The sequence below is a fragment of the Schizophyllum commune genome (genome assembly GCF_000143185.2).
Source record: "Schizophyllum commune H4-8 unplaced genomic scaffold SCHCOscaffold_13, whole genome shotgun sequence".
NCBI classification, from domain to species: Eukaryota; Fungi; Basidiomycota; class Agaricomycetes; order Agaricales; family Schizophyllaceae; genus Schizophyllum; species Schizophyllum commune.
Genome location: NW_026089550.1, coordinates 267,285 through 281,291, shown reverse-complemented (window position 1 = coordinate 281,291; position 14,007 = coordinate 267,285). Strand labels below are relative to the sequence as shown.

At 57.6% G+C, this 14,007-nt stretch overlaps 7 protein-coding genes across 7 annotated transcripts; 2 read left to right on the top strand and 5 right to left on the bottom strand.

Annotated features, from left to right (window-relative positions):
- Positions 1-1,520: 1,520 nt before the first annotated feature.
- On the top strand, positions 1,521-1,906 carry SCHCODRAFT_02705938 (uncharacterized protein; the record flags this gene model as incomplete). The annotated part of the gene is made up of 3 exons (XM_003026845.2): positions 1,521-1,547; positions 1,599-1,833; positions 1,884-1,906. 3 exons carry the CDS (start codon positions 1,521-1,523, stop codon positions 1,904-1,906), a joined length of 285 nt encoding a protein of 94 aa, XP_003026891.1.
- Positions 1,907-2,038: 132 nt separating this feature from the next.
- SCHCODRAFT_02095260 (uncharacterized protein) lies at positions 2,039-2,976 on the top strand. The gene has a single exon (XM_050341772.1). The coding sequence runs from the start codon at positions 2,111-2,113 to the stop codon at positions 2,597-2,599; it is 489 nt and encodes a 162-aa protein (XP_050197586.1). The 5' UTR covers positions 2,039-2,110; the 3' UTR covers positions 2,600-2,976.
- A 2,215-nt stretch (positions 2,977-5,191) lies between these two features.
- Positions 5,192-5,464, bottom strand: SCHCODRAFT_02693132 (uncharacterized protein; the record flags this gene model as incomplete). The annotated part of the gene is made up of 1 exon (XM_003026941.2): positions 5,192-5,464. The coding sequence occupies one exon, from the start codon at positions 5,462-5,464 to the stop codon at positions 5,192-5,194; it is 273 nt and encodes a 90-aa protein (XP_003026987.1).
- A 609-nt stretch (positions 5,465-6,073) lies between these two features.
- On the bottom strand, positions 6,074-8,181 carry SCHCODRAFT_02641468 (uncharacterized protein). The gene is made up of 3 exons (XM_050346208.1): positions 7,639-8,181; positions 7,365-7,582; positions 6,074-7,173 (listed from the first exon to the last, which is right to left on the bottom strand). Exons 1-3 carry the CDS (start codon positions 7,897-7,899, stop codon positions 6,555-6,557), a joined length of 1,098 nt encoding a protein of 365 aa, XP_050197585.1. The 5' UTR covers positions 7,900-8,181; the 3' UTR covers positions 6,074-6,554.
- A 34-nt stretch (positions 8,182-8,215) lies between these two features.
- On the bottom strand, positions 8,216-8,574 carry SCHCODRAFT_01039721 (uncharacterized protein). The gene has a single exon (XM_003026943.1). The coding sequence runs from the start codon at positions 8,459-8,461 to the stop codon at positions 8,234-8,236; it is 228 nt and encodes a 75-aa protein (XP_003026989.1). The 5' UTR covers positions 8,462-8,574; the 3' UTR covers positions 8,216-8,233.
- A 1,202-nt stretch (positions 8,575-9,776) lies between these two features.
- On the bottom strand, positions 9,777-10,098 carry SCHCODRAFT_01163539 (uncharacterized protein). The gene is made up of 2 exons (XM_050341140.1): positions 9,897-10,098; positions 9,777-9,846 (listed from the first exon to the last, which is right to left on the bottom strand). Coding segments are annotated over exons 1-2 (198 nt in total). The 5' UTR covers positions 10,094-10,098; the 3' UTR covers positions 9,777-9,845.
- A 2,123-nt stretch (positions 10,099-12,221) lies between these two features.
- SCHCODRAFT_01136630 (uncharacterized protein) lies at positions 12,222-13,488 on the bottom strand (the record flags this gene model as incomplete). Its single annotated transcript, XM_003026944.2, has 6 exons — positions 12,222-12,619; positions 12,669-12,781; positions 12,840-13,006; positions 13,062-13,210; positions 13,244-13,353; positions 13,468-13,488. 6 exons carry the CDS (start codon positions 13,486-13,488, stop codon positions 12,406-12,408), a joined length of 774 nt encoding a protein of 257 aa, XP_003026990.1. The 3' UTR covers positions 12,222-12,405.
- Positions 13,489-14,007: the final 519 nt, after the last annotated feature.

The following is a 14,007-nucleotide window of genomic DNA, read 5'->3' as shown; positions in this document are numbered from 1 at the left end:
GCCCGTGTGGCAATGGTCTTCTTGATCGACCCATCAAGTCAGTTCCTGTTCCGCCGATGTACTGAAATAGCGCCCGAGGCGCAATGTTCTAGGGCGCCCCAATCGCCATGCGCTGTACCCCAAGCTCAAGTCGCTGTCTTAAGCTCAAGTCCTCGCTTCAAGCTCAAGTCACCACGACGCGCCAGCTTAAGGGAGAGGACGGTCGGTGTGCGTACCGCCTGCTAGCTGTCGCTTGCGCGCTGGCCTCTTCTTCAAACTGGCCTCTTCTTCAAACGATGCCTCCCGATCTCCCTTAACGTCTTCACATCGTCCGCGGTATGCTTCCCGCTCCGTCGCTAGTAAACTGACGAATTTCTCCCTAGAACCTCCACTGCGAGTTCGCCTTCCGATACACCTTGTACCTGACAAGCTTGGTGCTTCAATGGACTGTCGCCTCGACGGTTTCCCGCACGGGCGTCTCTGTGACTGGACCCCACCCTCGCTTCAACGGCGGTGGGCAATCTCTCCCTTCGCGATCTCCATTTCCTTCACCTATCAGCAACTAACTCTCCCACAGATTGACTATTGCTGCGCTCGTCGCTCGTCTAGAGGGAAGTTTGTGGATGCTGAAGGAAGCGGTCTGAATGGACGAGGGAGCGGACTAGAAGGCTGGGTGTGCATGAGACTATAGTGTCGACTGTACTTTCTGTGCTGTGCGCTGTGTGCCGTGTGTAGCCGACTTCTAAAGTCGATGGGTTTATCTATGGGTGAACTTGGAAACGGAAGTGTGACGTGCCTGTTGAGTTGGACCTGCCGACCTGCTTCAGCGTAGACGGACTACTCAGAGGTCATTATAAACCGACCTCGGCATAATGTCAGATATTATGGTACCTGCTGCATACGGGAGGCTGGCCATCTTCTTCCGCTTGACTGCCACGCAATGTGCGCAGCGCCGATCTCAAACAACGAGCCTGAACCGATAACGTGACCGCCATGCGAGCAGCGGAGTTCGAAAGCGATATACATAAGCGGCGCGTAATGGCAATTTGATGGGCATCCTCTCTTGGCTCTGACCGTCATCTCCGCCACCCGTCCACGACTTTCTGCGCTCGACCACGACAGTCCGCTCTCAACCCCGGCGCCTCTACCCCGATGGTTTGCAAGTGCCCTCAATGTTCTCTCGGGTTTGCCCAATGCCGCGGCGAGCGGGCAGCCCAATGGTACGCCACTCGTCGGACGTGGCATGATTATGTCGCTCACTTTGTCTGCCAGATATCCTCAACTTTCGGATTACCCTCAAGATTACAGTGGCTCGCAAGCGCCGACCATATTCCTCGAGATTGCCCAATATCACTGCGTCCGGGCTCCTCAATGGTGCGCTGCCCGGCCATCATGCGCGCTCCCACCGCTGACCTCGGCTCTATCACTCTCACCAAGTCATCCGCGCTGGGTCTGCAAGTTTTTTGCGCTGAGACGCTGGTCAAGCTCAATCAAGCCCACGATGCGCTGCAAGTGCATCAATGTTCTCTCGAACCGACCCAATGCCGCCTCAAACGGGTATCTTGATGGTGCGTTACGCGACTGTCGTGCATGTCCTCGTCGCTGACCATCATTGTCAGGGCCCCTCGACGTTGTATGCTCAACCTCGCAAGCCCCTCGACCTGCGCTCACAGTCACGAGTGTTGATCACGAAGCCACGCAAGAGCATCAATACGATGCTGCGCAAGAGTCTCAATGCTGATGCCACGCAAGAGCATCAATGCCGATGCTACTCAAGAGCATCAATGCTTTCGCGGCGAGGACATACACGCCCTGCGAGCTCGCCCAATACCGCGGAGACCGGGCCGCTCAATGGTGATTAGACACTGTCTTCCAACCAGCTCGCCACTGACCGCCTTCGCTAGATCTCTGGGACATCGCTAATTAGCCCGTCTAAAGCCCAAGCCCGAGCCGTCAGGTGGAAATGGCTCGGATTGAAAGCAAAATTGCCCGTCTCCGCTAAGGGTAGACAGGTGCGCTTGGCTCGATTATTCCTCTTCACACGGACTGAAGCCTCTCTAGGGCTCTGCCCAAGGGGGAGACTATCAAGGACCGACGCCGCCCAAGTCCTTTTCTCCAGCGCGGCGACGCAATGAATTTCCTGCGCGGCGGCGCAATGTTCGTCTCGTGCAGTGGCGCAATGTATCTCCTCCGCACGGCAGCGCGATCGGACTTTCTCGCGTGGCGACGCAATGAAGCCCGCGGTCTAATGATTTCCTTCGTGGAGATGGGGTATAACGAAGGACTGCAACAGCGCCCAAGTCGCAATGTTATCTCTCCTCGACCTCAAGTTGCCGCTGCTCACGTCATCGCGTCAAGCCCAAGCCGTCGCTTCGGCTCGAGGATAGAGGAAGGTAGGTACGTGTATTATCTTCTCCGCAGTTGTCGCTTCAAGTTGCGCGCTGACATTTTCTTCATAGAGATAGATCGACGCCTCCCATCACCGCGCAACGGCTTCACATCATTCTCGGTAAACTTCCGCTCTGCGGCTCGTAAGCTGACAGCTCTATTCCTAGACCATCTACTGGGAGCTTGTTCTGGGGTGCGCCCTCACACATGGACTAGAGCGTCGCCTCGGTGACCGAACCCCACTCACTTCGACGCCGGTGGTCATTTTTTCCCTGCGCGATCTGCTTCTACTTCGTCTCCATCATCTAACTCTCCAACAGATCAACTATCCATGCGCCGATAGCGCGTCTAAAGGGAATTTTGTGAATTAGCGAGTGAGCGGACCGGATGGAGGAGGGAGCGGACTAGAAGGCTGGGTGTGCATGAGGCTAGTGTCGACTGTAGTTCCTGTGCTGTGCGCTGTGTGCCGTGTGCCAAAGTCGATGGGCTTATCTATGGGTGAACTTGGAAACGGAAGTGCGACGTGCCTGTTAAGTTGAACGTGGCGACCTGCAGGAGCGTAGACGGACTGCTCAGAGGCTATTATGAACCGAGCTCGGCATTATGTCAGATATAATTGTGCCTGCTGATTACGGGCGGCTGGCGATCTTCCTCGGGTCGAACGCCTCGCGATGCGCGCAGCGCGGATCTCAAACAACGAGCCTGATTTGGTAACGTGACCGCCATGCGAGCTGATGGCCCAGCGGAGTTTGAAAAGTAATATACATAAGCGGCGCGTGCTTGCGATTTGATGGGCACTCTCTTTTGACTCTGACTGTCATCTCACCCCGCCTCCACTCCCCCCTTTCGACCTCGACCGACATACCGTCCTCGACACGAACCTCGGCTATCCGACGACTTGCAAGCGCCGTCAATGTTCTCGCGAGCGAGCCCAATGCCACGACGAGCGGGTGGCCCAATGATGCGCCACTCGTGTGTCGTGGCATGTCTTGGTCGCTGACTCCGACTGCTAGAGATAGTACCCTCAAGGCTTCAGTGGCTCGCAAGCGCTGTCGCAATCTCCCGAAGTAGCCCAATAGCACTGCGCCGGGGCTCCTCAATGGTGCGCCACGCGGCTGATTTGCGCGCTGACTCTATTAACATTTATCGACAGATCGACTTCGTCCCCTCAGCCCCACGACGCCTCGCAAGTGCGTCAATGCAATTTGTATGTCGGGCTCGCCCAATGCCACGGTGATCGGGCAGCCCAATGGTAAGCCATTCTTTATATTCCTTCATATCCTTCGCGCTTACACTCGTCGTCAGAACTCGACAACGCCGAGTCCTGACGCCGTGCAAGAGCGGCAATCCCGGCGCTACACAACAGCGACAATTCTGGCGCCACGCAAGAGCGCCAAATCTGGCCCTACGCCAAAGCATCACGTCCTCACAAGCTCGCCCAATGTCGTGGTGACTGGACAGCTCAATGTCACCGCCGGCATCGCGCGTCCTCGTCACTGATTGAAATCACCAGCTCAGGTCTCCTCCGTCAAGAACACCCCCCGGACGAGCGCCTCAGCATCGTCTGCTCAAGCTCCCGATGCTGCGCAAGTGCATCAATGCCACGCTCTCTCGGGCTCGCTCAATATTGCGATGCCTCGGGCGGTCCAAGGGTACGCGACGCGGCCGTTCGATGTGCACGCGCCACTGACTTTGTTCGCCTCAGCTCAACATGCATCTCGACCTGCGCTCACAGCGACGAGCGTCAATTCCGATGCCACGGAAGAGCGTCAATGCTGATGCCACGCAAAAGCATTTATACCTCTGCGGCGAGGGCCTCGATGCCCCGCGCGCTCACCCAATGCCGCGGAAACCGGGTCGCTCAGTGGTGCGTGGAAATTGGGTCGCTCAAGGGTGCGTGGATAGTAGGTCACTTCATAATGCATGGATCCCGGGCCGCTCAATGGTGCGTGTATGCTGTTTGTTCATGAGCTCGCCGCTGACTGCCGTCGTTAGATATCTCGGACATCGCCTCTCAAGAACCCCGGCACCTCAACTCGAACAGCACGGCGCCTCAACTCAAACGGCCGGGCTCTTCAACTCGGAGCGCCCGATGCCATTCGAAGACCCCAGTGCCCCGAGCCCCACTGACAGCCGCCAAGTGGCAATGTTTAATGACTCATCGTCGCGGATAGCATGAGTTCTGGGTATAGGGCGTGCAGGACCGACTGGGTCGCGGATGCAGGACCGACGCCGTCCAATGCCATCTTCTCGCGTGGTGGCGCAATGAATCTCTCCGGCGCGGCGGCGCAATGATTTCTCTCGCGCGGCGTCGCAATGGGGCCGACGGGCCAATCAGCTCGCCCGGCCAATGCCCTCCTCTCTCCATTCAGTTTGCGATTTTGAAAGGACCGACGCCCAAGTCGCAATGTGCCACCGACCTCAAGGCATCGCAGTTCCCTTCAAGCTCAATGTATCGAGCCAAGTATTAGCCATCGTGTCAGCTGGCGGATGGCATGTTTGTGTACCGTTGATTTTCCTGGGGTCGCTTGCGCGCTGACGTTCTCTTCAGAGCGATAAGTCAATATCCACCGACCCACTCACACAAGGGCTTCACATCGTCCTCGGTATGCCGCCCGCACCGCCGCTCGAAGGCTAACAGTTCTCTTCAGAGGATCCCCTGCGAGATCGACTTCTGGGTGGTCCCTCGTACTATGGGTGGTCCCTCGCACCTGACTAGCTCGCTAACCAGGCGCGTCTGGTGTTCTGGTGCTAGAGTCGACCGTTGCCTCGATGACCAGACCCCGCCTCGATGACCAGACCCCGCCTCGATGACCAGACCCCGTCATCGAGTCGGCAGCGATGGGTAGATATCCCTCACAATCTTCATCCGCATCTTCTCTTTACTTGCATCTGATGCTCTCCTCACACATCTTCTACCTATGCGGGCTATTGGCAGAGGGGATTGCCCGTGGGGGGCTGAAGGGGTGGGATGCATGTACTGTATAGTGCCGGATACGTAGATAGGGTCGGATGCATGCGCGGCGTCAGATGCGTGCGCGGCGTCAGATGTGGCGCGCATTGTGCTGGATGCGTGCATGGCGCTGGACGCGTGCATGGTATTGGATCCAAGTCATGTATCGTCGGTGCGTAAGGCCAGGTGTGGGAGAATACAGCCCCGAGTTATGTGTTGGAACTTGCGGCGGCGTCGACTCGGTGGGTATCCTGGACATCCACATGGACCTACAAACAATCCACCTGGACCTACAAACATCGTCGTCTAATCAACTGCGTGACCTCTCCTTTCGCACGCCAAACCGCATCCCCCTCCCACCAAGTGCCTCGACCATCTCCGAGGTGGCGTACAACTTCAACACCCTCGGGTTTTCCCGCGCCGTACGGCACTTGTAGACTGCGGTACAGTGGTTGCAGACTCTGATACGGCTGGCCCCAGAATCCAGTCCAGTGTGCATGCCGATTGACGAGACATAAGTACTGGTGTAGGTGTAGGTGTAGGTGTAGGTGTCTTAATGGCTCACAAGACCGTTCAGGCAAGGATGCTGAGTGTCGGTGCAGCTGGTTAGGCTCGTTGATCAGTCTCGCAAGTCATGCAGAGTGTCGTAAACCATGCAGCGTTGTAAACCATACAGAACCTCGTAGATCATGCAGTCTCGCGAAGCACATCTCGACGCACTCTCCTGTAAACTCATGTCTCTTCGCCCAACCCATGTCTGCGCCCTTGACTCGGATCAGTCGAAGTTGGGTTGTCGCTACGCGCTGGATACAGTTTCGTCTAGAATAGTCGTACATAGTGAGTATGTGAGCAGATCAAGGGATGAGATGGTAGTAAAGTGTAGAGCGCGAGGTACACGGCTACTGTGTAGACCGCGAGGTACACGGCCAATCAGTACACGGAGAGATACAAGCAAAAAAGAGAACATAAGGTAGTAATACATGGAGTCAGTCTAAATCGCAGCCTATCCGTCGCTCGCGAGCCGAGTATTGCGCTCGCGAGTTGAGTATATGCGTCCGCACTTGCATATATGCGCATGCATCCCACTTCGCGATACAACCCACCACGCATATATGCGCAGGGATCGGTGCATTCGCGCATCCGCTCATCTCCTTTACCACCACCACCACCTCCTCTACCTCCACCACCATGCCCTCTCGACCTCCACCCCTCACATCTACCCCACCCATCTCCTCTACCACCACCACCGCCTCCCCGCCGCCTTCCGCTCGCCCTCGCCAACCGTGCCATACACCCTCGCGCCGACCGTGCCATACACCCTCGCGCGACCTTTGGCGGCGCGCAGGGGGATGTACTCGCCGTCGGCGAGTTCGAGGTCTTCGTCGGCGGCGAAGAGGGCTCCATCGGAGGCGGCGAAGAGGGCGCCATCGGAGGCGGCGACGTCTTCATTCAAGAAATGATCATTCTCCAGGTCGTCGAGGGCGAGATGGCTGTCCGCGGCGTCTAACCCCATGTCCTCCTCCGCCCAGCGGACGAGCTTCGACTCGGCCGTCCGCGCGAGCTTGCTTCCCGACGTCCGGGAGAGCGTACCGAAGGGCTTGACGGTGCCGAAGGGCTTGATGGTACCGAAAGGCTTGGCGGGGAAAAGGCTGCCGACTTTCTCGCCGATGCGGTGGTAGGAGGGGTGGGTGAGGGAGGCGAGGGCGGCGGGGAGGTGCATGCGCGATATCATAGAGGGGAGGTGGACGTGGGAGGCGATGATGCGAGCGTGGGCTGCGGTCTTCTGCGCGTATACCGCCGTCCGCCGCCGGGCGGGCGGGTAGGCGGCGAGGAAGAGGGTGAGGAGGAGGGTTCTGCGAGGGAAGGGTCAGCGTTGGGTGGCGGTGCGAGGAAGAGAGGACACGGAGAGGAGGAGAGGATACGGGGAGGAAGAGAGGACACGGAGAGGGAGCGGAGCCAAGGGAGTCGGGGTGGGGAGAAGAGGGAAGGTGCGCGAGGACGGGAAGCAGCGATGAGGGCGGGCGGCGGACGTGGACCGACGTACAGACTGAGGAACACAATGCCCACGATCCCTCGCCGACCGGGGTGCGCCTTTGGCTGGATGAGGTCGTCTTCGGGCGCGTCGTCGTCTCTGGGTGCATCATCGTCTCTGGGCGCATCGCCCGCTTGCCCATCGTCCTTCGGCGCCTCATTATCGGAAGAAGGATCCTGGATCTGTCGTTCGTCGACGATGTTGACGCTGACGGGTTCGCGTTGTCTCCCCTACGCCCCACACCAATCAGCACCGCCTTCCCCCACACCGACAATGATCCACGCACCTCAAGCTCTCCATTCCCCCTCAGCTCGTCCTTCGTGTTCGTCCTCCCTCGTACCGGATTCCTCCTCCCCACCAACGGCACCCCCGCCAGCCCCTCCCCCTCCCCCTCCCTCGCGAGCACGACCGCCGCCGCGGGACCAAACGCGAGCAGCCCCGGATGCAGATCGGCTCGCAGCGTCACCCCGCGCCGATCGCGATCAGGCTCCCCCGCGGGCGCGGCACGGGTGCCGAGGGCGAGCAGTAGCGTGAGGACGACGATCATAGTCGAGCGCCGCCAACATAGTGGTGACGGGAGCATGTTCAGCGGCGAAGAGCGCATGTCGAGCAAGGAGAACATGACCGCTGGAAGAAGATAACACACATAGCCCGCGCCCCAGCCACGAGGCGAAGGCATGTCATCGGTGGAATGTCATGGCCATAAATGGACGGGTTGGAGCCTTCGCTATGTTGCCGACCAGTTGGAAGCCTGTTCAGGTATCCGCGATCCGGTTCAGGCCTTCGCGGGTGGGGAAGCGCAGAGGGGGCTAGCATCGAAGTATTCAGCGGGGAGGCGCGGGAGAGCAGGGCAGGTGGCGGAGGAGCGCACGTTTTGGGATTCAATGGAGAACTTCGGTAAATGCCGAGGAAGAACGTGCGTACCTGTGGGTCCGTGTGGGCGATCGTCTTTGTGGGTCCATGTGAATGTCCCACCGAGTCTCGCAAATGAGCAAGTTCAGCTCAGCACGCACGTCACGCTCCAAGTCCGAAATCCATCCATAGATAAGCTGTAGAAGTCTGATAGACACAGCGCACAGCGCATAACACAGGATAACAACCGAAGCCATACATGCATCATGCCCACTCAGCCATCCAGCCCGCTCCCCCTACGATCCATGAGCTGCACTCTAGACGCGCTGACAGCGCAAGATAATCGTATCTGTTTGTGTCATGTCAGATCATGTAGGCAGAGCAGAAGGATTGTGAAGCAAAAACGTGTCCACCGCCGTCAAAGCAAGAGTAGTGTCCGGTCACCGAGGCGACGAGGAATTGGAGCACGAGTATACTCTTAGGCGAAGCCCGCGAGGATACCCTCAGGCGAAGCCCGCGAGCTATATATACTCTGGAGAGAAAACCATCCTGGAGAGGGAGAGAGAACCATCAGCCCACAAGATGCCGTGCGAGAGCATACCACATTCGTGAGCGACCAGGGAGCGGTTTTGAGCAACCAGGGAGCGGTCTCGAGCAGCCCGTGCGCGTTCTGAGAACGATCCGCCTCAGACGATGCTGGAGGCGATGTTGAGTCCCGAGTACACGTCCATGAATCTACGCACACACCTTCGTCGTGCTGATGCCATGGCTTGTTGTCGGTGCGGCGAGTTGACGTTGATGCGGCGAGTTGACGCTGATGAGGCGACTTGACGTTGATGCGGCGACTGGGGGTTGACGCGGCGGCGTCACGATATCGCACATTGCTCGTGAGCGTTGATGGAGCCTCTGCTCAAGGCGGAAGAGTGCGGTTCTTCGTGGGGAGTGGACTTGTGGGATATCGTTGATAGGGATTGCTGAAAATCGTTGATTGGGATTTCTGGATGTCGTTGACAGGGATTGTTGAGGAATCGTCGACGAAAAAAGTCATTGGCTCGCCGGCCTCATTGCGTCACCTCGCCTGCCTCGTTGCGCCACCGTGACCTCGCCTGCCTCATTGCGCCGTCGCGCTGGAAACATCATTGCGCCACCGCGCTGGAAACATCATTGCGGCTACGCGCTTTATCTGCATTACGCCGCCGCCCTGGCGTAAATCATTGCGCTGCTGCGCGAGCGACATCCATTGCGCTCTCGCACTCTCGCGCTGAAGAGAGTCATTGCGTCGCCGGGCCGGTAAAATACCTTGCGCCACCGGGCCGGAAAAATCCATCGCGCCGCCACGAGAGGCAAGTTCATTGGACGGTGTTGGTCCTGTATCCAGATCTCTTGCTATCCACGGCGCGGAATCATCCACTTGGCGGCTGCCAGTGGGGTTTGGGGCACTGGTGTCGGGCTGTTTGAGTCGAGACGTCGGGCGGTTTGAGTCGAGACGTCGGGCGATTGGGTTGAGGCGCCGGGCTGGTCGAGTTGAGGTGCCGTGTTCGAGTCGAGACGTCGGGCGATTGAGTGGAGGTGCCGTGTTCGAGTTGAGGTGCCGTGTTCGAGCTGAGGCGTCGGGGTCCTTGAGAGGCAATGTCCGAGATATCTGACGGCGGCAGTCAGTGGTGAGCTCATGAGCAATCGACATCCACGCACCATTGAGCGACACGGTATTCACGCACTATCGAGCGACCCCGTATCCACGCACCATTGAGCGACCCGATTTTCGCGGCATTGCGCGAGCTCGCGGGGCGTCGGTGGCCCTCGCCGCGGAGGTATTGATGCTTTCGTGTGGCATCGGCTTGAGGTTCTTTCGTAGCATTGACATTGATGCTTTTGCGTGGCATCAGCATTGATACTTTTGTGTGGCATCAGCATTGATACTTCCATGGCATCGTATTGATGCTCTTGCGCGACATCGTATTGATGCTCTTGCATGACATCGACATTAACGCTCTTCCGTGGCATCAGCATTGATACTCTTCCATGGCATCGTCTTGATTCTCTTCATCAGCATCGGAATTGACGCTCGTGGCATCTGCGAGCGCAGGTCGAGGAGCTGGATGTTGAGCTGAGGCGAACAATGTCAGTGGTGCGTGCATATAGAACGGTTGAGTCGCGGACCCTCAAACAGCCCGGTCTTCGCAATATCGAGCGAGCCCGCGACGGCGTGTAATTGAGCCCGAGAATCGGAGCGCGTGGCATTGAGCGAGTCTGAAAGCGCGTGGAATTGATGCACTTGCGCAGCATCGAGAGGTCGCTAGACGATGCTGAGGCGCTCGTCCGAGGGGTGATCCTGACGACGTCGAGGAGACCTGGCGACTATCGTCAGACGAGGGCGCGCGCGCGCTACCGGCGATGACGCACCATTGTCCTTTGCCGGTCGCCGTGACGTTGGGCGAGCTCGTGAGGGCTTGATGCTCTTGCGTAGCGCCAGGATTGCCACTCTTGCGTTGCGCCCGGATTGCCGCTCATGCGCGGCGTCGGGACTCGGCGTTGTCGAGTTCTGACATAGAGGGTAAGCGCAGAGAACATGAAGAGATATGAAGAATGGCGTGCCCTTGAGCTTCCCGGTTATCGGAGCATTGGGCGAGCCCGGTCATTGTGGCATTGGGCGAGCCCGCCCCTATATCGGCGCACTTGCGAGGCGTCGTGGGACTGAGGAAACGAAGTCGATCTGTCGATCAAGGTCAGAGGGGTGAGCACGCAGAACAATCGCGCGGCACACCATTGAGGAGCCCGGGCGCAGTGTTATTGGGCTACCTCGGGAGGTTTTAACGGCATTTGCGAGTCACTAAAGTCTTGAGGGTGATCTGAGCGCCTAGGATATCTAGCAGTCGAAGTCAGCGAAGAACACATAGCACGATCCACGAGTGGCGTGCCGTTGAATTACCCGCTCGCCGTGGCATTGAGCTCGCTCGCTCGGACATTGACGGCGCTTGCAAGTCGTCGGATTGTCGGGGTTCGTGTCGAGGACGTTATGTCGGTCGAGGTTGGAAGAGGAAAAGGTCGGGGAGGGGAGGAGCGTGAGGGTGAGATGACGGTCAAAGTCAACAGAAGTGCCCATCAAAGCGCACGCATGCGCCACTTATGCATCGCTTTTCAAACTCCGCTGGGCCATCAGCTCGCGTGGCAGTCACGTTACCAGCTCAGGGAGAACTGCGCTGCGCACATTGCGTGGCGGTGCATGACCACTGCAGCCGCACGATTTCGACAGGAAAAAGTACATCTGACATGATGCTGAGGCCTTTTGATCATGGCCACTGAGTCACGGTGTTCCGTCTGCGCCGCCGCAGATCGACAAGTCCAACTCAACACGCACATCACACTTCCACTTCCGAGTACAGTCATAGATCAATCCGCAGACTATCCAAGTCCGCTACAAAAACGCGCAAGGCGCAAGATAGTGGATACATTCGACGCCATAGCCTCATGTATCATGCCCGCTCAGCCATCCCGACTGCTTCATCCCTCGTCCTTCCACGAGTGGTGTGGCCTTTTAGACGCGCAACCAGCGCAGGAATAGATCTGCTAGGCAGTCAGATGATGTATGCAGACTAGAAAGAGATCCCGAAGGATAAAATGTCCACCATCGTTGAAGCGAGTCCGGTCATCAAAGCAATGGTCTACCCGAGATGTCCGCGCACAAGGGCGCACCAGAAGGCAAGCTCGCAGTTCAGTCCTAATAGGTGGCTGTCAGTCTACGAGCGGTGGAGAGGTTGCATACCGAGCGCCATGAAAAGGCGGTGAGTGTGTGTCAAGGTGAAGGCGATGAACGCGGTTGAGAGCATTTCATGAGCGACTCAGGCGCGCTTTTGTGCGATCCGGTCTGAGTGATTCTGCGGACGATGGCGATATCCAAGAAAGCGTCTAAAAGTCCGCCCACATACCTTCAGCGTGCCGATGCCCTGACTTGAGATTGAGACGACAACTCGAGTTCAAAGCGCCGCCTTGAGATTCACGTGAGGTTGAGAAAAGCGTGGCGACTTGAGCTTGAGGCATATTAGATTGCGACTTGGGCGCTGATGGAGTCCTTGGGCAAGATACCGCAGCCCTTTGTCCAGAAAGGGGTTGAATATTGCCGACCAAAGGGATCATTGGTCCGACGACCTCATTGGCCTGCCGGCCCCATTGCGACGTCGCGGCGGCGAGATTCATTGCGCTATCACGCGAGATAAATGCATTGCGCGGCCGTGTTGAAGACAATCGTTGCGCTGCCGCGCGGTACTTGGTCTTCTACCTCGCCTCTCGCCTTCGGATGCACTTGGCGATCGATGTCGTGGATAGAAGGCCGGAGGTCGACTGTCGAAGGCAAGGATAGCAGGTCGAAGTCGAGGCTGAATACGTCGATGTCGAGAACGAAAGCACCAGGTAGAACCCTTGAGCGGCGTCAGCTTGAGTGGCAGAGAATTCACCATGCGGATGCACCTGTCGACAAGCGAGCTTCCCTTTGAACATTGCCACTTGACGGCTCGGAAGATTGAGATGACCGTTCGAATTGAAGGCGCGTCGACTTGGTCAAGAGGCGACACCCGAGAAATCTAATAGTCAATAATGTCAGTCAGTGAGTGAGCTCATGGAGCAACGCTGTCCACGCACCATTGAGCTTCCCGAATTCTGAAACATTGGGCGAGCTCGCGGAAAGTTGATGTTCTTGTTGCACGCACATTGCTGCTCTTGCTCGACATCGGCATGATGCTCTTGCGTGGCATTGACATTGATACTCGTGGCATCGATAAGTGCAGGGCGCGAAGCTGGACGCTGAGCTGAGGATGATGTAGTCAGTGTGACGCAAACAAGTTGAACGGTCGAGCGACGCACCATGAGGCTGCCCGATCTCCGCGTCATGGAGCGAGTCCGGGAGCGCGTGACATTGATGCATTTGCGAAGCATCCCTAGGTCGAGTAGACGCCGTCCAAGATATCTGGCGCTTGTCAGCGGCGAGTACACGATACAACCACGGTAATGCACTACTGAACTGTCCAGTCTTTGGGCGTGCTCACGGATACATTAACGCTGTTTCGCGAACATTGATGCTCTTGCATAGCATCGGCATTGACGCTCTTGCGTAGCGTCGGCATTGAAACTCTTCCGCAGCGTTGGGATCAGAAAACTAGACATAGACGAGATCTAAAGCCGAAGGTCAGCTCAGAGAACAGGAAGGAATATGAAATGGCGTATCATTGGGCTGCCCGACAGCCGAGGCATTAGGCGAGCCCCCAAATACATTAATGCGATTGCGAGGCATCGTGGGGCTGGGAAGACGAAGTCGATCTGTTGATGAAAGGTAAGTCGAGTGGATGCGCAGATTAATCGCACGGCGCACCACCGAGGAGCCCGGGCACAGTGATATTGGGCTACCTCGGGATTTATGGTCAGCGCTTGCGAGCCACTGGAATCTTGAGGGTAATCTAAGCGCCGACAATATCTATCAGTCGATGTCAGAGACGAAAGCATAACACGGCCGACGAGTGGCGTGCAATTGAGCTACCCGCTCGTCGAGGCATTGAGCTCGCTCGCGAGAACATTGACGGCACTTGCAGGCCATTGAGGTAGAGGCGCCGGGGTCGAGAGCTGGCTGGGGTTGAAGGCAGGCAGTTGTAGATGGGTGGCAGAGATGAGGGTGAGAGAGAAGAGAGGATGCCCATCAGATCGCACGCACGCTGCGCTTATGTATATCGCTTTTCAAACTCCGCCGGGCCATCAGGTCGCATGGCGGTCACGTTACCACCTCAGGCTCGTTGTTCGAGAAATGCGCTGCGCACAT

What these genes read in the sequence shown, in the direction of transcription:
- SCHCODRAFT_01163539 (XM_050341140.1), bottom strand. Translation starts at nt 10,093, where the DNA reads ATGCTGATGCCACGCAAAAGCATCAATGTCAATGCTACGAAAGAACCT.
- SCHCODRAFT_02641468 (XM_050346208.1), bottom strand. Translation starts at nt 7,899, where the DNA reads ATGATCGTCGTCCTCACGCTACTGCTCGCCCTCGGCACCCGTGCCGCG. An exon ending in GGGGGAATGGAGAGCTTGAG is followed by an intron (nt 7,583 to 7,638) that starts GTGCGTGGATCA and finishes TGTGGGGCGTAG; the next exon opens with GGGAGACAACGCGAACCCGT. An exon ending in GGCATTGTGTTCCTCAGTCT is followed by an intron (nt 7,174 to 7,364) that starts GTACGTCGGTCC and finishes CTTCCCTCGCAG; the next exon opens with AACCCTCCTCCTCACCCTCT.
- SCHCODRAFT_02095260 (XM_050341772.1), top strand. Translation starts at nt 2,111, where the DNA reads ATGAATTTCCTGCGCGGCGGCGCAATGTTCGTCTCGTGCAGTGGCGCA.
- SCHCODRAFT_01039721 (XM_003026943.1), bottom strand. Translation starts at nt 8,461, where the DNA reads ATGGCTTCGGTTGTTATCCTGTGTTATGCGCTGTGCGCTGTGTCTATC.